Raw genomic sequence first — 20,414 nt, 5'->3', positions numbered from 1 at the left:
CTTTCACAGAGAAAGCATCCTTGTTGTAGGAGCATATAAAGGATTTCTCTGCAACATCTTTAATGAATGAATAAACATGTCTATATCCACCATATTTGGTCATTTGATTTTCCCTCAAAACAAAGGAAACAATGCTATGAATGTATTCAAAAAAGGTCCCCTCATCTATCAGATAAAGAGTTAAGTCCCAGATAATTGTTGTCATGAGAACTTTCCCCGCAACAGGTTCCTTAATTCTTCCAAACACCAGATATAGTATTGCTATTCCTGCACCAATTGAATTAACCTCTGCAGCATAAAGAAAGATGTTCACTTGCTTCCAGTTATGATACTCATGAAACTTTATGGACAATTTTTGAACAATTGGTGAAAAGGTTTGTGCTATAATTGGGCAAATGCCATTTCTTGTCAACATTAAAGTCAACGTGTTCATGAATTTCTGCCCCTGGTCAGTGTCTGGAGCAAGCAGACCGACCAAAGTCCACTTGAAATGGAGGAGCAGCTTGACCATCCCTGAATACTGGAATCCTTCAGCAGGGAGCATTGGGTAGAAGAAAGGAAAGCCAGCTTTATCCATCAGAATCTGAGAAACAAAATTGTAACTAATCTGAAAAGGAAGAAAAATGGCATTTAGTCTGAGACCCCCCACAACAGATGTAAGACATCAATTCTCTCTTTAATGGTTAGTTCCATTCTTGCAATGATTCCCCCATTGACTCATACATTGCTTATCTCCCATTTACTCCTTGAATGTTTACTCCTAGAAAAAGTTTGCTAAATGTAAACTGGGAACATGGCATGGGCAGATTATTTATTTGTTTGTTTGTTTGTTTTTAGGAGCGTATATAAGTGCACTGGTGTGCCTTTCATCCCCTGTCCAATTGTCTTTCCTTTCTCTCACTTATCATATATATTTTCTTTCTTTCATATACCCTCTCCCTTAAGTTCACTTTACCCTTATATATATTACTACATGTCTATTTTTCTTCCTATGCATTTGTGTATTGGACAAATGAATGAATAAATAAAATAAATAAATAAATGCCACCTTTCTCCTGGGACTCAGGGCAGCTCACAGCATGTAGAAATCTAACATTACATATTAAAATCCTCATAATTAAAAGTTAACAACACATTCATACATCATCCATCACAAGGGTGGGCTACTGCCTGGACGGGGGGGGGGACGCAGTGGGGTAGCAAAAATGGAGCTCCATCCTAGACACCCACTGAAAGATGTTGAATGAAAATGCATAAGCCACACCCACAGTGTGATAGGAAAACTTTGGGTAGCCCTACACTGAGTATAGAGATGGATGATGAACAAATAATGCATTTGAAAAAGAGAAAAGGAGCTGGGGAAAGAGTAGGGATTGACAGGGGAATAATAGAAAGAGAAGAGAAGGAGGAAAGGGAAAAAAGAAAGAAAAGGGGAAAGTTAAAGAAATGGGGATAGAGATAACATGAATTTAAAAAGGGAAGAGTTGAGAAACTAAAAGGAATTGGTTGAGAGCGTTTAGAATACTAATACTTTGTGTTTTTACTGTGATTTTTTTCATTCTTATAAACATTAAAATTAGACTAAATAGAGAGAAAAATTACTTAGATTGTGATACAATATGAATGTAATTATCTGAGTGGGGTAAATGTTTTGTCCCCCATATATAATAGATTATGATTATTGATCTTTGATTACTTTTTATTGTTCTTTTTTGCTCTTGTATTGAATGCTCCTGCTAATATGCCTAATGAAATAAGTAAATATACTGTTTAAGCTACATACATACGAGAGATTTGAAAGAAAAATATTTTCTTTATGAAATAAGTAAATATATAGCATATGCTGGTTTTAAAACAATAAGACAAGAATAGCAATAATTTGATTATCTGTAGTATGAATATTGGGTAAATCTGAATGTTAAACATTAAATATTAATAGATTTTAAACAGTACAATGGTCACAAGTCCTTTGGAAAGTCTAAATAAATAAATAATATTGATTCAAAATATCAACAAGGAAAATTTATTTTGAGAGTGGTTCTCCCTTGTATAAGATAAATATTATTTTATACAGGAAAGATCATATAATGATTGTATAAATCTCTGATTTGATACTTACTGAGATGAAAATGATTTTGTTTAAAAAAAATACTTTATTAGATTATATAAAAAAACAGGGAAAGGGGGGATGGGAATACAAAAAAGAAGAGTAGGAGGGTGATGGGGTAAACAGTATTTTTATACAGCACCTTATATATATTGTTGTATATACATTCCAAATATTTGTCTATATGTAATTATTTTGTATTCAATATTCTTATTTGGATAATCTTATAACTGTAGTATTTAATAGTCCAAGAGTGACGTGGAAAGGAAAAGTAGTTGGAGGTGGGATAGAAAAGAAAAGAAGAAGGAAAGGAAAGAAGGAGAAAAAAAGAAAAGAGAGAAAAAGGGAAGGGGGGTAGTACCTGCAAGCTAGCAGGCATATGGATTGTGACGACTTAGTTTAATTATGTTTGTTATTTTTGTTAGTGAGAAGTATTTGTGAGTTATGATATTAGTAAGTTATTAATAGTTATCAAGTGGATTGAACTCAGACAGGGATTGTATTGATTTTGGTCCGAATTTCTATTCTGTATGTCTTTATTTTGATTTATATTAAGAGATTTTGATTGGTTTTTAAATTCTGAATATGCTTAAATGAAAAATCTGAATGTTTACTATAGGGAAGTTCTTAGAATTACACAATGAAATCCTGCTTATTATAATGAAAATGAATTTAATATATATATGGTTTTAAAGCTTTTTAAGAGGTTTTTGGTTACATCAAAGGAGAGTTTTAAAAAATAGATATTGAGGAAGTTATTCAAGAAGGGGAGGAAGTAACAGGCTTAAGAAAGGAAAAATGAAATGAAATAATAATTACTTTGGATAAATAAGACATAGTAATTACCATATTTTTGGTGTATAAGACGCACCTTTTACCTCCCTAAAATAGGCTGATAATTAGGGTGCGTCTTATACTCTGAATGTAGCTTTTTTCAGTCCTAACTAGCTGCTAACAATCTTCCCAGCTCTTACCCTGCAGGCTCTTTCATTGTTTCTCTCTGCGAAGAATGTTTTCCAAGCCCTAAGTCTTTACAGGTTTTTTAAAAATTACTCTAACTTGCTCTGAGTAAGTTTCTTTCTATCCCTAACCAGCTCTTACTGGCTTGCAAGCTCTTTCTCTGCCAATAATGCATTCCAAACCCTCTCTTTGTAGGGTTTTTTTTAAATTGCTCCAGATGTTTCTTTCCAGCCCTAACCAGGTGCTATTAATGTACCCAATCTCTTTCATTGTTACTGTCTGTGAATAATGTTTTCCAAGCCCTAAGTCTTTGCAGGGTTACTCTAACTTGCTAGTTTCTTTCAGCCCTAACCAGGTGCTAACAATGTTCCCAGCTTTTACCGGCTTACAAGCTCTTTCATTGTTACACTCTGCCAAGAATGTATTCCAAATCCTGTCTTTTTTTCATTGCTTTACTTATTCTAGATATTTCTTTCCAACCCTAACCAGGTGCTATTATTCACCCATCGCCTTTTATCTCTCACTCCCCCTTTAAAAGAAATGAACTTGGTGGAAAGCTAGCCAACCCCAGCTGAACTCACATTCCAGCCAGTCCCAGGTGCATAGCCTTCCTCAGATCTTCCTCAGCTGGGCTTGGCTTCCCACTTGTGGATGCATCTTACAGAGTCTGGAGCTGTCATGCAGTTGCATAGCGACGTCAGATCTAAATCCAGCTAGAGCAGAAGGGGGGCTGAATCTGAACCATGGGGTGGGTGGGTATGGGAAGGGAGAGAACCAGGAGGAGAGCTGAGTCTGGCATGACTGGTGGAGGAATTCTGGGAGTTGAAGTCTAAAAGCTGTTAAGTTTGAAGACACCTGAGTTAGAGGTTAGGAGTGCAAGGGTCTTCAAACCTGGTAAGCTTGTGGACTTCAACTCCCATTTCTGAGCTAGCAGACTGGTGGAGGAATTCTGGGAATTGAAGTCCACAAGTCTTGAAACTGTCAAGTTTGAAGTTTGTAAAAAGTGTACATGGTTTAAAAAAGTATGCATGGTTGTAAAAAGTATTCTGCTACACTGGTATGTTATTAAACAATATAATACTACACCATTTGGTTCAGAATACTTTTTTCCTTGTTTTCCTCCTCTAAAATCTAGGTGTGTCTTATACACCGGTGCGACTTATACACCAAAAAATATGGTAATTAAAGGAGTTAAATTAATTTTATAGAAAACCCAGAAGACAAAAGGAGATTTTTTTTAACTGGAGGCAGTGCTTTTATTTGGCGTTATATACCTAATTTAAAAAATTGTTTCTTAATCTTTAGGATTGAAAGGTTATAAACAACATGAATTTTTCAGGATCTTTTAACAATGGAGGAAAATATGTATCTTTATTTGTTTGTCGTAATATTGGAGGGTATATACATGTGAATTTGTATTTATGAAGGTGGAGAGAAAAATGAAAAAATGGGGGGAAAGAAAGAAAGCTGCATGGTTAGAACTGGCCTTTCCAGAAAAGACTCACCTGTGGGATTTTGTAGGTGCTCAACATGGATGATATCTGGATAGAGAAGCCAGTTTCAGCCCCTTCCAGAATAGCCACTGTGTTTCTCTGTCTCCCACAACTGTAGTTGGGGACATTGGTTTCACCATCTGAAAGCAGATCCAGCAGAGCATCTGAAGTCTTTCTTGAATCAAAATAATTTTCATAGATGTTGTAACCCAAGGTGGTATTGGGTAAGATACAGGAATCCTGGTTGATGTCTTGGATGGCCAAAACAAAGGATAGTATTTTCCAGTATTCTGTCGATTGCATCCTGCAAGCATAATACATTAAACATACAATAAACAATGAAATAAATATTTTATTTAATGCCTTTTTAAAAATATAGTTCTAATCAGGAGTTGCCCAAGAATTGGACTGCAAAAGAATGTACCATAAATATATACATTAGCTGATATTTTAATTAAACATATTAAACATATTTCAAAAGAACTAAAAAAAAAGCTTTGTGCATTTGAAGACACACAGTATTTGAACTTTTATTTATAGTTGGATTTATACTTTTAATTTATACTTTGTTTTAAGATACTCTGTGCAAGTGATGCCTAAAATAATTTTTAAAATAAAGCTATTTTTTATTAGCTTTGGCTTATTTTGGCCACTGTATCCTTTCAGTTGGCTTAAAATTTCAATATGCTCAATTTTTTCCTTCTAGTTTTTCCCCCCAATATTTAATTTAATAATATTTAATTTTAATTATTTAATTTTGGAGTGGTTTTACTTGTTTTTACATATTAAATATATGTAAGTACACACTCAGCCATGAACCCACACAAAGGAATAGAATAGAATAGAATAGAAACTTTATTGGCCAAGTGTGATTGAACACACAATTTGCCTTTGGTGCATATGCTCTCAGTGTACCTAAAAGAAAATATACATTTAGTAATATTAATATTAATAATATGTCAAGAATCATGAGGTACAAGAATAATGATGGCTGTAGAGTACAAATAATAATCAGGAAACAGTCATAAATTGTAAGGATACAAGCAACAAGTTACAGTCATACAGTCATAAGTGGAAGGAGATGGTGATAGGAATGATTAGAAAAACAAATAGTAATAGTAATGCGGCCTTAGTGAATAGTTTGGCAGTGGTGAGGGAATTATTTGTTTAGCTAAATGATGGCATTCAGGAAAAAACTGTTCTTGTGTCTAGTTGTCTTAGTGTGCAGTGCTCATTGCATTGTTTTGCAGGTAGAAGTTGAAACAATTTATGTCCAGGATGCGAGGGATCAGTAAATATAAATAATGTGAAACTATCATTCTTACGACAGTCAGTAAGTTACTGATTCCTACACATGTTTGCATTTTGATGACCACTGTCAAAAGCTTTTGACTGGGCACTTCATTTACATTTAAATCATTATCAGATTAAGGCATTAACACTTCAAAATAGGAATCACAGACAAGGGAATATAATAAAATAGTAAAGTCTGATTTTTAAAAATTCTGGAAGATTGACTTACCCCAATACTTGTGTCAAAGGAGAGCTTTTGAAACGTAATGTTCGAAATGCAGCTTGAGTTGCAGAGATTATGCCATCAATGGAAAACTCTCCCAGCCTGTAATGATTCTTTGAGTCCACTAGATCCCTCTCTAAAGTCAGGAGGCATTTGTTCTTAAACATCCCCCAGATTCCTTGGAGCCACATAAGTAGTTGAAATAGCAACATGATTTGTGTTTGTGGTGACGCGTTTAACCTTCTGGGTGGCTTGAACAAAGGGTAACATAAAGTTGTGGAGGAAAGCTTTTGTATTTGAGATCTATAGGAGAAAACATCTCCCCACCTCCCCTGAAGATGATCTCAGCCTCACTTTGTCTCTCTCTGGACCAATTTGTGCACTTATGGATTTCCAATGTCACAATCTCAGCGCCCAATGCTTTTGTGTGAAATCAATGTGAAAACATATATTGGATATATGTTTTTGTCAAATCTGAAAGCTTCCAGAAAAGTCTTTAGAGAGTTAACAAAAGCAACTAAATCAGTATAATTTAGATAACATCAAAAATATTTTCAAGGAAACCAGAGTCGATAGAGAGTTTTGGGATATATGTAAATAATCACACATTGATCTAGTCTCTATTTGTAATGGACTCTGTCGTTATACTGTTGTGTATACTCCTGTTCAGTTAGGGGATTTTTCAGATTCTGATTCAGAAAGTGGTTATGAATTAGTGGTAGGGCCTGATTTAGAGGCAGAAGAAGTAGGAGACCAACTACAGGATGTTTCTATGGGTTCTGATTCAAGTGAAGGAGAAACAGATGCTAGAAGGGTAAATCCTTATTTCAGATGCTTGCAGAGGTGAAGAGAGCAAGTGTCAGGGAAGAAATGTTAAGGAGAGGAACAGTTTAATTAATTAAGTAATTAATTCATCACGTCCAGGTGTCAGCGGAAGAGATGAGTTGAGTCGTCAATCTGCTATTAAGAAATATGGAGGTTTTTTCAAGCGGCTTCGAATGTAAGCAATACCTTGTGTGCTTTTAATTGCAGTTTTTATGACTCTGGGCTAACTCTGACTAGCCATAAATCTTAGAATAACTTGTAGAATGTTTTAATGATTTGATGTTGCCTTGCATACCGAAGTTTAAGATAAGAGATTAGTACTGCATGCCGAGAAGATTCAGTGTGGAAAAAAGGAAAGAAAAATAAAGATGATGCGGTGTTTTACAAATATATGCATTTAGCGATCCTTTATTCCAATTAACAGTGGCTTTAGCCGGAGATCAGAACATGTACTATGCCAGGAATCCTCAAACTATGACCTGCGGGACAGATCCGGCCTGCCAAATCCATTAATCTGGCCCATGTGGGACCATGATGCTGCCCAGGCCACATCACCACACCCACCAGCTCCCACTCTTCAGCCAAGTGCAGGACTTATTCTTGAGACGTCTGGCAGAATGCTTGTGAGTAGCAGTGGAGGCCAAACAAGGGTAAAGCAGAGGCCCCGGAAAGCATCCACATGTCCTGTTTTTGGCTGTCAGAATGCTTTTTTGGGGGAGAGGGGGCAAAAGCAGGCCATACTTTTGCCAACCAAGGAAAGAACACAAAGATTTACAAGGGACTTCAGTCCAGCATTGCTCCCCTGGTGGGTGTGTGGAAACCAAAGGAATTACACAGTGCAATACTTTGTGGAGGCAGCTTTGCTCAAACCGGGGTGGTGTTGGTGTTTCAGCTGATACAAACATCTCCTGATTGCTTCTTCATGGATCAAGGGGAGATCTTTGATTGCTTGGAAGATCAATTTTCTCTGGCAATGGTAAGGTAATTTGAGTTTGGGAGAGATTTCAGGCTTGGAATGAGAATCAATCAGGAATCAAGTAACCTCACTCCCTTCTGTGGGTGGGTGTTCAAAGAAACCACCCTGTTCTCATTTCTATTTCTCTCCTCATAGGTGATGTGGAGTTAGTTAAATTGGGGAAGCAACCCACCCCTGACCCAAACTGCTATACTATGACTGTTGGGCCAGGCCAAAACTGAGTTCATTATACCCAATGGAATTTGAGCCAAGAATTACACTGGGAGAAGAAATTGGGGTTCAGTACTTTATTTATGCACAGAAGTAATAATCAAAACTTATGATCCATGTCCCAATCAAGTGCATTTGATGATATTCAGCCAACTGTTTTTATATCTTAAAATTAGATATACAGATTAGAATTATGTGATGTTTCATTATGATTCTTTCTTCCTTCCTTCCTTCCTTCCTTCCTTTCTTTCTTTCTTTCTTTCTTTCTTTCTTTCTTTCTGCCACCCATCTTCACTACAGAGTGACCCTAGGCAGCTGAAAGATTGTGAACCATGTCTCAATCCAGTAGTTTTTATATCTTAAAAAACAGCAAGCTATTCTTATATCTTAAAACCATATATACACATCACAATTCCTTGATATGTTATCACTTGTACTTGATATTCATTTATTTGTTTGTTTGTGCCACTCAGTGATGGGCTCCTACGGGAACGGCAGTAGCAAAATTTGGAGCTCCACCCCAGAGCACTCTATTCGTACTGAAAGATGTTGAAACAAAATGCATAAGCCACGCCCACAGTGTGGTAGTAAAAATTTTGGTAGCCCATCACTGGTGCCACTCATTTCCCCTACAATGTGGCTCTGGGTAGCTTACAGGCTATAAATCAAGTAAGAAATAGTTAAAAGATTTAAGCAACACAGAATTAGAATACAGTATTATGACAAACCAAGTGAAGAGAGCAAAGAATTGGAAGTGATGGGGATGAAGTCTTCTTACCCCACCAGGCAGCTACAGCATTGAGCATCCCCAAAGTCAGGTTTGATACCCTTCCGGAAGACCAAAAGGGAGGGGAAAGTTCTGATGTCCAAGGTAGAATGTTCCATAGGGATGGGACACAGTCGAAAAGGCTCTTCTGCTTGATACTCTTGGCTTCAAGTCCTTAGCAGACACTGTACATAGTCAGCCACTTCCACTGGTGTAAGCGGGCAGGTTTGTCCCATCAGGGAGCAATGGCTCCTCATATACCCTGGAGCTATGTCATGTAATAAAAATGTTGCACGTGCAATACTGGGAGCTCCCAGCATGGTGCATGCCATTGCATTCTGCACCAGCTGCAGTTCCAAACACTCTTGAAGGGTACTCCCATATATAATGCATTGCAGTAATCCTTAATTAGTAGTAGACACTTAATTAGTTCTCCTCATCTAGATGTGGATTGTTTAAATATGCTAATGACTGTTTTTACCTCCAGATCTTTTTTGGGACAGTCTTGACCACAAATTCCTATGTTACCTTTCCTTGTTCCAGTAATGGACTCACTTATAAAATTATTCAGCAGAATTATAAATCCACAATTGGCTAGCTATACTAACACTTCATAAAACTGAAGCTAATTCATGGGTGTCTTGCAAAAAACTCTTCATCATTTGCTTAAAAAATTAATAGTACAGTGCCTATTTAATTTCTATTTTATTTTGACATCAAATGTTCCTTTGTATTCAGATCAGGTCTTAAGAAAATAATGTAAGATTTGGGAATAAAAATGAAGCCTAACAGGCTGGCACTGGAGGCCAAGATGGAGAAGATCTGCACAGCCACCATGTACTTCCCCTTGGTACTAAGATAAGTGGGTACAAAGGTTACCCAGACACTGCAGAAGACCAGCATGCTGAAGGTGATGAGCTTGGCTTCATTGAAGGCCCCAGGTAGATTCCTGGAAAAGAATGCCACCAGAAAGCAGATGACAGCCAGGAAACCCATGTAGCCTAGGGCAAGGTAGAACATGGTAACAGAACCTTCATTACATTGAAGAATGATTTCCCCAGACTGTGAGTATGTGTCCAAATCAGGAAATGGGGGTGAAGTGCCCAGCCAGATGCTGCAGACAACAACTTGGACACCTGAACAAGAAAGGATGATGGAGTTGGGCAAGCTCTTCCCCAGCCACCTCTGCATTTTACTCCCTGGTTTTGTGGCCAAGAATGCTAACACCACAATGATTGTTTTGGCCAAGACAGTAGAAATGGCAACTGAGAAGATGTTGCTGAAGGCTGCTTGTCGAAGAAGGCAGGTGGCTTTCATTGGCCGACCTATAAATAGGAAGGAGATCAAGAAGCAAAGCAGTAGGGCGATGAGAAGGATGTAGGAGAGATCCAGATTATTGGCTTTGACTATAGGAGTTTCTTGGAATTTAATGAAGATTCCCAAGACTAATCCCGTTACCAAAGCCAGAAATAAGGCAAGAGAAGCTAGGATGATCCCCAAATTTTCTTGATATGATAGGAATGTTTTGATTTTAGGTATACAATCATCTCTGTTGATATTTGGATAGCGATTTGCTGGACATTTGGTACATTTTTCAGCATCTGAAAAGAGTGAGATTAACATTTATTTTTCTTCTGGTTGTAGATTCAGATTTTTCTATCTAGACAGCAATTTTCCTGACTGGCGAAATTCCCTATATGTTTATGCTCCCATCCATGTCAGAAGAAAGGGAGGAAGGGAGGTGGGAGGGAAGGAAGGAAGAACCAGGGATGGACCTAAAGGTGGACCTGGAGGTGGGTTCCTCCCGGTTCTAATCAGTTCTTTAGAACCATTAATAAACAATTGGTGCTGTCATGGAGCTGGTTCTGTTGGTGACAGTTTATGGGGCCTGCCATCTTGTTTTTGGCTTTTGTGCATGCACAGAAGCTAATTTTGTTTTTGGCACTGTGCATGTATGCCCATATGCAAAGCACACACAAACACCTGTGTGGCACGGCTATGTGGTGTATGAGGAAGCCAACCAATTTATTTATTTATTTATTTATTTATTTATTGGTTGGACTTGTATGCCTCCCCTCTCCGAAGACTCGGGGCGGCTCACAACAAGTAAAAACAGTCACAACAATCCAATTAATTAAAATATTTAACGATTTAAGAAAAACCCCATGTAATAGCAAACACACACACAAGCATACCATATATAAATTAACATGCCCAGGGGAGATGTTTAGTTTCCCCATGCCTGACGGCAAAGATGAGTCTTAAGGAGTTTTCGGAAGGCAGGAAGAGTAGGGGCAGTTCTAATCTCCGGGGGGAGTTGGTTCCAGAGAGCCGGCGCCGCCACAGAGAAGGCTCTTCCCCTGGGACCCGCCAACCGGCATTGTTTAGTTGACGGGACCCGGAGAAGGCCCACTCTGTGGGACCTAATCGGTCGCTGGGATTCGTGCGGCAGGAGGCGGTCTCGGAGATATTCTGGTCCGATGCCATGAAGGGCTTTAAAGGTCATAACCAACACTTTGAATTGTGACCGGAAATTGATCGGCAGCCAATGCAGACTGCGGAGTGATGGTGAAACATGGGCGTACCTAGGTAAGCCCATGACTGCTCTCGCAGCTGCATTCTGCACGATCTGAAGTTTCTGAACACTTTTCAAAGGTAGCCCCATGTAGAGAGCATTACAGTAGTCAAACCTCGAGGTGATGAGGGCATGAGTGACTGTGAGCAATGAGTCCCGGTCCAGATAGGGCCGCAACTGGTGCACCAGGCGAACCTGGGCAAACGCCCCCCTCGCCACAGCTGAAAGATGGTTTTCCAATGTGAGCTGTGGATCGAGGAGGACGGCCAAGTTGCGGACCCTCTCTGAGGGGGTCAATAATTCCCCCCCAGGGTAATGGACGGACAGATGGAATTGTCCTTGGGAGGCAAAACCCACAGCCACTCCGTCTTATCTGGGTTGAGTTTGAGTCTGTTGACACCCATCCAGGTCCCAACAGCCTCCAGGCACCGGCACATCACCGCTTCGTTGACTGGGCATGGGGTGGAGATGTAAAGCTGGGTATCATCGGCATATTGATGATACCTCACCCCATGTCCTTGGATGATCTCACCCAGCGGTTTCATGTAGATGTTAAATAGCAAGGGGGAGAGGACCGACCCCTGAGGCACCCCACAAAGGAAGAGACCTCGGAGCCGACCTCTGACCCCCCACTAACACCGACTGCGACCGGCCAGAGAGGTAGGAGGAGAACCACTGAAGAACAGTGCCTCCCACCCCCAGCCCCTCCAACCGTCGCAGAAGGATACCATGGTCGATGGTATCGAAAGCCGCTGAGAGATCGAGGAGCACTAGGACAGAGGATAAACCCCTGTCCCGGGCCCGCCAGAGATCATCCATCAACGCGACCAAAGTGGTTTCCGTGCTGTAACCGGGCCTGAAACCCGACTGCTGGGGACCTAGATAATCAGCTTCTTCCAAGGACCGCTGGAGCTGGAGTGCCACCACCTTCTCGACAACCTTCCCCATAAAGGGAAGGTTGGAGACTGGACGATATTTGTTAAGTACGGCTGGGTCCAGGGAGGGCTTCTTGAGGAGGGGGCGCACAAGCGCTTCTTTATAGAGTGATGGAAAAACTCCCCTCCCCAAGGAAGCGTTGGTAATCTCCTGGGCCCAGCTCCGTGTCACCTCCCTGCTGGCCGAGACCAACCAGGAGGGACACGGATCCAGTAAACAGGTGGCGGAACTAACAGCTCCAATGGCCTTGGCCACTTCATCAGGTGTCACCAGATCAAACTCTTCCCAGACAGGTGGACAAGTACGTGCCCCAGTCACCTCGACTGACTCGTTGTCAGTCGACTCTGTTTTACAATTGGAGTCGAGGTCGGCCCGGATCTGAGCGACTTTATCAGCGAAAAACGTGTTAAACTCCTCGGCACTACTCTGCAAGGGCTCCCCAACTCCCCCCTGATTAAGAAGGGAGCGGGTCACCCTAAACAGAGCAGCCGGGCGGGATTCCGCTGATGCAATCAAGGCGGCATGGTACGCGCATCTTGCCGCCTTGAGCGCCACTTTGTAAGTCTTAATAAAAGCTCTTACAAGTGTTCGATCAGATTCGGACCTACTCTTCCTCCATCGCTTCTCTAGACGTCTCTTTTGGCGTTTCAACACCCGGAGCTCCTCGTTGAACCATGGGGCTCTACGGGGTCTAGCGCCGCGGAGAGGTCGCAAAGGCGCAATCCGGTCAAGAGCCCCTGCCGCAGCCCTGTTCCAGGCCTCAGCGAGGGACTCCGCCAAACTGTGGACGAGTGCCTCTGGAATAACCCCAAGCGCCGTCTGAAAGCCCTCTGGGTCCATCAGGCGTCTGGGGCGGAACATCTTCATTGGTTCCGCCTCCCTGCGGGGAAGGATTGGAGCCAGGAAGTCAAGCCGTAGCAGAAAATGGTCTGACCATGACAAAGGCAACGCTTCTAAGCCCCTTAGTCTCGGACCATTGCTCAATTGCTCGGAAAGGAATACCATGTCAGGTGCGTGCCCTCCCTCGTGAGTCGGACCCTGTACTACTTGAGTCAGGTCCATGGCTGTCATGGTGGCCATGAACTCCTGTGCCAGCCCAGAGGTTTCGCCGAGTGACGGCAGGTTGAAGTCCCCCAGGACGATGAGTCAGGGGAACTCCACCGCCAACCCGGCTACCTCCTCGAGTAGCACAGGCAGGGCTTTTGACACGCAGCTGGGAGGCAGGTACGTGAGAAATAAGCCCACCTGAACCCCTAAGTCCAACTTCAGCAAGAGAGACTCGCAACCTGCAATTTCCGGAGCAATGAGTCTACGCAGGCAAAGGCTCTCCCTGGCTATAATAGCCACTCCTCCCCCCCTTCCCTGGGGTCGAGGTTGATGCCATATCTGAAACCCGGCTGGGCAAATTTCAGAGAGAGGGACACCTCCCTCCGGGCACAGCCAGGTTTCAGTAATACATGCCAGGTCGGCCTCCTGATCCAGGATCAGATCCCGGATGAGAAGAGCATTATTTACCACCGACCTGGCATTGAGCAGCAGCAACCTGAGTCCAGGGCCAGAGTTACACTCATCACCAGTACCCAAGATTGGGCTCACAGAGCCGGAACAAGGGACCGTTATTAAGCAACAGTCTCTCGTTCCCCTGGAACGGCTAATTCTGTGGCCCCCACCGTATCTACCTCTCAATGTTGAGGTAACTTAGGCTCCACCCCTGGGTGGACCTGTTAAAGAAATGCATCCAGCTTTTTAGTCATTCAGTATTAGATGCAAAGGGAAGGGAAGGAAATGGAAGAGAGGGAAAGGAGGGAAAGGAGGGGAGGGAGGGGAGGGAGGGGAGGGAGGGGAGGGTAAGAAAATCTCTATTACTCCAAGAAAATGTCAAGAAAAATTGAGAGAGATTGATCAATAAAGAAAATGAAGAGCAAGAAATGTTGTGTCACTCCTAAAGTAAAGTTAACATTGATCCACTGTTTTTAATAATGTGCTCACAATTTAAATTCCAAGATTATTTCTTATCACTCATTATGTATTCATATTAATCATATTAAAAGATTTTTCTTAAAGAAAAAAATTTTATGAACAAAATCAGGAGCTACGTTCTTCTCAAATGTCTATCTTTTTTTTCTGGTGTCACCCACCTTCCATGGTAGAGATGGTTCCATCTGCACAAGGATGACAATCATAGCAGCAGATGGGCATCCCTTCCCGAGGCACCTTCTTGAATCCAGGACGGCAGCTTTCCCCGCACCTGGAAGGAGGCAGGGGCTGAGGAGCAGAACAATGTCAAGGAAAGAAGAATTTAGTGATCTCAGGTTTAAGGATTAGCTTTGACTAATTATAAATTCATCAAACACATGATTGAACATTACATCTCTACTTCTCTTTCCTTCTGATATTTAATACACACCACAGATTTAGGCTTTCAAATTACATTTAAATGTTAGATTTATCAAGGAAATATTGAATGGACTTTTTTTTTTATGGCCACCTGAATAAGAAGTTTCCATTGTTGACAGCCTAGATCAGCTTACATGAATATTCAAAGCAAGTCCCCCCCATGTTGTTGTACTTTCAGTGGAATAGAAATAAACATTAGTCCCACCTTATTCACCATCTCCATCTCTGTGATACTCTTTTGATCAATGGAAAATTTCAAATCCCGGGATGTCAGTTTTTCTAGACTCCCAGATTTAATTCTCTTGACAGATTTGTTTGGGAAAACAACCCAATTCACAATGTCCAGGTCAGCTGTCAGATCTCCCTTTTCATCCAAATATACGCCTTCTATTGAGTGATTGTGAAACTGAGAGCCTTGAAGGAAGGAATGAAACTGAAATACAAAGGAAAATAAGAATTTAGAAAGGACATTAGGCATTTATTGAAAATACCCTTTCCTTTATGCTGGGAACGATCAGAATAGGTCTCCCTAAGTCTTCAAATACCAGGCTCTATTTTGTTTCCAACTTGTTTAAGAAAGTATCAATAAACATAGGAATAATAATAATATGGGCAGGAGCCTTGAAATCTGGTCATGTTCCTCTTCACAATGCTTTATCACAGAAATGCTTATATACAATACCTCTAAAGGCAAACAAACAAATATTATTTATTTATTTTATTTATTTATTCTTTGTCCAATGAGGACCTGGATTGTGGGGGCAATAGCCTAGCTCTGTTAAAAAGTGCTATTGCTAACATGTCAAAAACTTCAGAAGAGATGGATTTAGGGTTAGTGATTTCTGACAGTCTCAAAATGGGTGAGCAGTGTGGTTGGGCAGTAGGAAAAGCAAGTAGGATGCTTGGCTGCATAGCTAGAAGTATAACAAGCAGGAAGAGGGAGATTTTGATCCCCTTATATAGAGCGCTGGTGAGACCACATTTGGAATACTGTGTTCAGTTCTGGAGACCTCACCTACAAAAAGATATTGACAAAATTGAACGGGTCCAAAGATGGGCTACAAGAATGGTGGAAGGTCTAAAGCATAAAACGTATCAGGAAAGACTTAATGAACTCAATCTGTATAGTCTGGAGGACAGAAGGAAAAGGGGGAACATGATCGAAACATTTAAATATGTTAAAGGGTTAAATAAGGTTCAGGAGGGAAGTGTTTTTAATAGGAAAGTGAACACAAGAACAAGGGGACACAATCTGAAGTTAGTTGGGGGAAAGATCAAAAGCAACGGGAGAAAATATTATTTCACTGAAAGAGTAGTAGATTCTTGGAACAAACTTCCAGCAGACGTGGTTGGTAAATCCACAGTAACTGAATTTAAACATGCCTGAGATAAACATATATCAATTGTAAGATAAAATACAGGAAATAGTATAAGGGCAGACTAGATGGACCATGAGGTCTTTTTCTGTCGTCAGTCTTCTATGTTTCTATGTTGTAAGCCGCCCTGAGTCTAAGGAGAATAGACATTGAGTAATATATATAAAGATAATATGTAAAATAAAAGAAAATATATGAGAGGAAGAAAATATATATGATATATGAGATAAAGGGGACGTTAGGCACACCAGTGCACTTATGTATGCTCCTTACTGGCCTCTTAGGAACTTGGAGAGGTCAATCATGGATAGTCCACATTATCTTTATTTCTCCTAAAATATTCCTTCCATCCCCTGTCCTTAATGTTCTCTATTTTACTAGTTGCATATATTCAAATATTATTATTTCTAATACTCCTTTTTCCCCAAATTTTTGACTTTTACTAGTATCATGTATTTTAATTTCATCATATGTTCACACACTTGACAAAACAGACAAACAAATAAATAAAATAAATAAAATAAATAAAATAAATAAAATAAATAAAATAAATAAAATAAATAAAATAAATAAAATAAATAAAATAAATAAAATAAATAAAATAAATAAAATAAATAAAATAAATAAAATAAATAAAATAAATAAAATAAATAAAATAAATAAAATAATCTAATTATCTCCAACAGTCTAATGTGTGCTACCACTAGGGGTGGGAGTCAGCCTATACAGTCTGGTTTGGGCCAGGCAGTTACTCCAATGATCATCCGAGAGCGAATCAGTTCACCCCAACCATCAGCTGGGCTCACCTGACTGCTTCTGTGCTATGCCTACCTATATTTCATTCATTTGATAGGCACAGCAGAACGGATTGCCGCACCTCAGCTGTTTCATTAACTGGGGCTAGTAGAAGGTAACTTTTAAGGGTGTTTTCAAATGTATTGTGCCTGTGTGCTCAATGAACTGGTTATTAAACTGGTTGAATACCACCACTGGATACCACATTTTTATCAGTGTGAGATAAAAGGATGCCTGAACAATCACGATATCAAGTACTCATTTTGAAGGACATAAAAATAAAACAGGAAACTATTGCCAAAACAAGGATCAAAGGAAATTTGAAAGGAAATAGAAGGTTCATATTATATTGGAGTCGACTTTCAAGATAATTTAATTTTTCAGAGTAAGTAACCAAGGCATTCACTTCAACAACTGATTCCCATGGGCAGAAAGAACACATGTAATGGAAAAGAAATACCTGCCATGCCTTCACTCTTGGAGCTTCCACCTTCACCCCTCTGTCCCTCGCTGATCTCTTGAATGTAGATATATGAGCTGAATTTAAGGACCTTCCCAAAGCCCAGATGGTATTGGAAATAAGGTAGCTGTCTAGAGCCAGGACCTGATTGATCTCCCTTTTACTCAGAGACTCCCATTCTTTTTTCTGTCTGCACCGTGTCCAAACTTTCACTGAAAAGGCATCCTTAGTGGATGAGCATGTAAACATTTTCTCCAAAAAGTTAACCATGGATGTGACAATCATCACAAAATCATCATAATTTGTGCATTTGCTTTTCTTTATCAGAAAAGAAAAAATGCCAGCAAGGTGTTTCACGGAATTGACACTAAACTTAAAATCAAGACTGAGATCCCATTGAGCTGTTGCAATCCAGACTTTATCTATAACATGCTTCTGAATATGTTGAAGTCCTCCTTGTATAATTACCATTCCTATTGTGAATGAATTAGTCTCAGAACCATAAACAAAGACATTGACTTTTCTCCACTTATAAAATTGTTGTAACTTTATATTCATTTCAGCAACATTTAGTGAAAAACTTTGATATATAACTGCACAAATACCGTTGCTTAACATCAAAGAAGACATTGTCCTCATGAATCTATCCCCCTGGTCTGTTTTTGGAGCAACAAGACCAACCAAGGTCCATCTGAAATGAAATAGCAGTTGGACAATCCCTGGATATTGGGCTCCTTCAGCAGGGAGCATTGGGTAGAAGAAAGGAAACTGAGTTTTATCCTTCAGAATCTGGGAAGCAAAACTGTAACTGATCTGAAAGGAATGGAAGATGGTGGAACTTTAAATGAAACAAGCAAAATTTATTTCCTTTCATTTTTCTAATAAATCTTTGATGTTCATTTACAGCAAAGGAGCTCTGATTGAAAGTTTCATGATTGCAAAAAGTCTAAAAAAAAAGACACACACCTGGGGGATTTTGTAGGTACCCAGCATGGTTGAAATCTGGATGGAAATGCCAGTCTCAGCCTCTTCCATAACAGCCACTGTGTTTCTCTGCCTTCCACACCTGTAGTTGGGGACATTGGCTTTCCCGTCTGAAAGCAGGTCCATCAAAGGATCTGAAGTCATTTCCACCTTGAAGTAATTTTCATAGATATTATAACCCAAGGTGATATTGTGTAAGAGATGGCTATTCTGATTGACATCCTCGATGGCAAATATGAAGGGCACAAATTTCCAATAAAATGTGGTTGATGATCTGCGATTAAAAACACATTGATGAAAATGCCATTTAACTTTTCCCCGTGATAACACTTTTCAACCAATCAGTCAATTGTTCCAAAAAATTGCAACATTCCAAAATATTATCATAGAAAAGAAGAAAAACAGTAGAAAATTATGGATCGTGCAGTATTTCAGACTTGCTTAAATGAACACCTCTTCAATTTTATGTATTGATTTTCAAGTATTTATTTGAATATTTGATGGACTGTTATCTCTCTCTTAATAAAAGTGATTGAGGTACCCATATGGCTAAAAAGACCTACTTATTATTAACTTTGGTATATTATTAATATTTTTGAAGTCAGATCAACAATTTAGACAAATGGCTCCTCCATGGATAGCTTTCAGGAGTTTGTAAAGACCAGATTAGCCTCTCCACTTCTGTGGGAGAGTGAAGTTTGAATGCTTAATGAATGAACTGTTATTGTAGCTGTTTTGTTTTTGTTGTTTCAGGGGCAGGTTTATTTCTATTTTTTCTTTTTATTAAAAGCCACTCAGAGTCACATAGCCTATGAACTGCATATGTAAATAAGCAAATAAACCAACCAATATAATATTTCATTTTAAAAAATCGATATGTTATGGCATGAACTCCTGAATGATAATCAGAGATGTTTACATTATCCATGAATGCCTATTTTCTTAACTGGGACTTTTTTTATCCAGTGGAAGAACAATTTTGGAATTATCTCATCTATAATGCAGAGAAAAAAGTCAGCCACACCGAGTCTTTGGAGAAGGGCGGCATACAAATCTAATAAATAATAATAATAATCCCTCTTTGTTTCACTAAGGAGTGAAATCTCTGCCCACAGTCTAATTCTGCTGATAGAATGGGAAGAAAAGTGGATAGGGGAAATTATTTTGATTGTCTTCTGATATGCTTGAAATGAGCTTCCTCAACAGCAGTGTGCAATTGGGAATTCAAAAGAGGATCAGATGCTTGGAACAACTTCCAGCAGACGTGGTTGGTAAATCCACAGTAACTGAATTTAAACATGCCTGGGATAAACATATATCCATCCAAAGATAAAATACAGGAAATAGTATAAGAGCAGACTAGATGGACCATGAGGTCTTTTTTTCCGTCAATTTTATGTGTTTATATGTTTCTTTTGAAGTAAGTTAGTAAATGGGACAGCCGTGAACTCTGTTTCTGAGTGGTCTAACACATGGCAACTCCAAATCTCAACTAGCAAATGCTCTGTCCTACACATTGGGAAGAAGAATCTGAACTCCAAATATGAACTGAATAATCAAATTATCTCAGATAATCCCCACTCGGTTAAAGACCTCGGTATACTAATAACAAAAGACTTAAGTGCCAAAACCCACTGCAACAACATAGCCAAGAAGGCTTCAAGAGTTGTAAACTTAATCCTACGTAGGTTTTGCTCTGGCAATCTCACACTACTTACCAGAGCTTACAAAACTTTTGCCAGACCCATCCTCGAATACAGCTCATCTTTTTGGAACCCATATCGCATCTCAGACATTAACACCCATGAAAATGTCCAAAGATACTTCACCAGAAGAGCCCTTCATTCCTCCACTCGAAATAGAATACCCTACGAGACTAGACTTCCAATCCTGGGCCTAGAAAACTTAGAACTAAGATGCCTTAAACAAGATCTAAGTATTGCCCACAAGATCATATGCTGCAATGTCCTGCCTGTCGGCAACTACTTCAGTTTCAACCACAACAACACAAGAGCACACAACAGATTTAAACTTAATA

At 39.7% G+C, this 20,414-nt stretch overlaps 2 protein-coding genes across 2 annotated transcripts in view; both read right to left on the bottom strand.

The window, feature by feature from the left end:
- LOC139159193 (vomeronasal type-2 receptor 26-like) overlaps positions 1-6,243 on the bottom strand; it is a 27,822-nt gene extending 21,579 nt beyond the window's left edge. Inside the window, exons 1-3 of the mRNA XM_070736546.1 lie at positions 6,083-6,243; positions 4,573-4,864; positions 1-607 (exon numbers count right to left, since the gene is read on the bottom strand). The exon at positions 1-607 is cut by the window's left edge and continues 206 nt beyond it. Of these exons, the coding sequence (XP_070592647.1) occupies positions 1-607; positions 4,573-4,864; positions 6,083-6,243 (1,060 nt within the window). The remainder of the gene's footprint in view (positions 608-4,572; positions 4,865-6,082) is intronic.
- A 3,315-nt stretch (positions 6,244-9,558) lies between these two features.
- On the bottom strand, positions 9,559-18,520 carry LOC139158333 (vomeronasal type-2 receptor 26-like). The gene is made up of 5 exons (XM_070735637.1): positions 18,359-18,520; positions 17,393-18,205; positions 14,976-15,194; positions 14,503-14,629; positions 9,559-10,454 (listed from the first exon to the last, which is right to left on the bottom strand). The coding sequence occupies exons 1-5, from the start codon at positions 18,518-18,520 to the stop codon at positions 9,559-9,561; spliced, it is 2,217 nt and encodes a 738-aa protein (XP_070591738.1).
- Between the last annotated feature and the right edge of the window lie 1,894 nt (positions 18,521-20,414).

This window comes from Erythrolamprus reginae, chromosome 2 (assembly GCF_031021105.1).
Source record: "Erythrolamprus reginae isolate rEryReg1 chromosome 2, rEryReg1.hap1, whole genome shotgun sequence".
NCBI lineage: Eukaryota > Metazoa > Chordata > Lepidosauria > Squamata > Dipsadidae > Erythrolamprus > Erythrolamprus reginae.
This window is presented reverse-complemented; position numbering and strand designations above follow the sequence as displayed.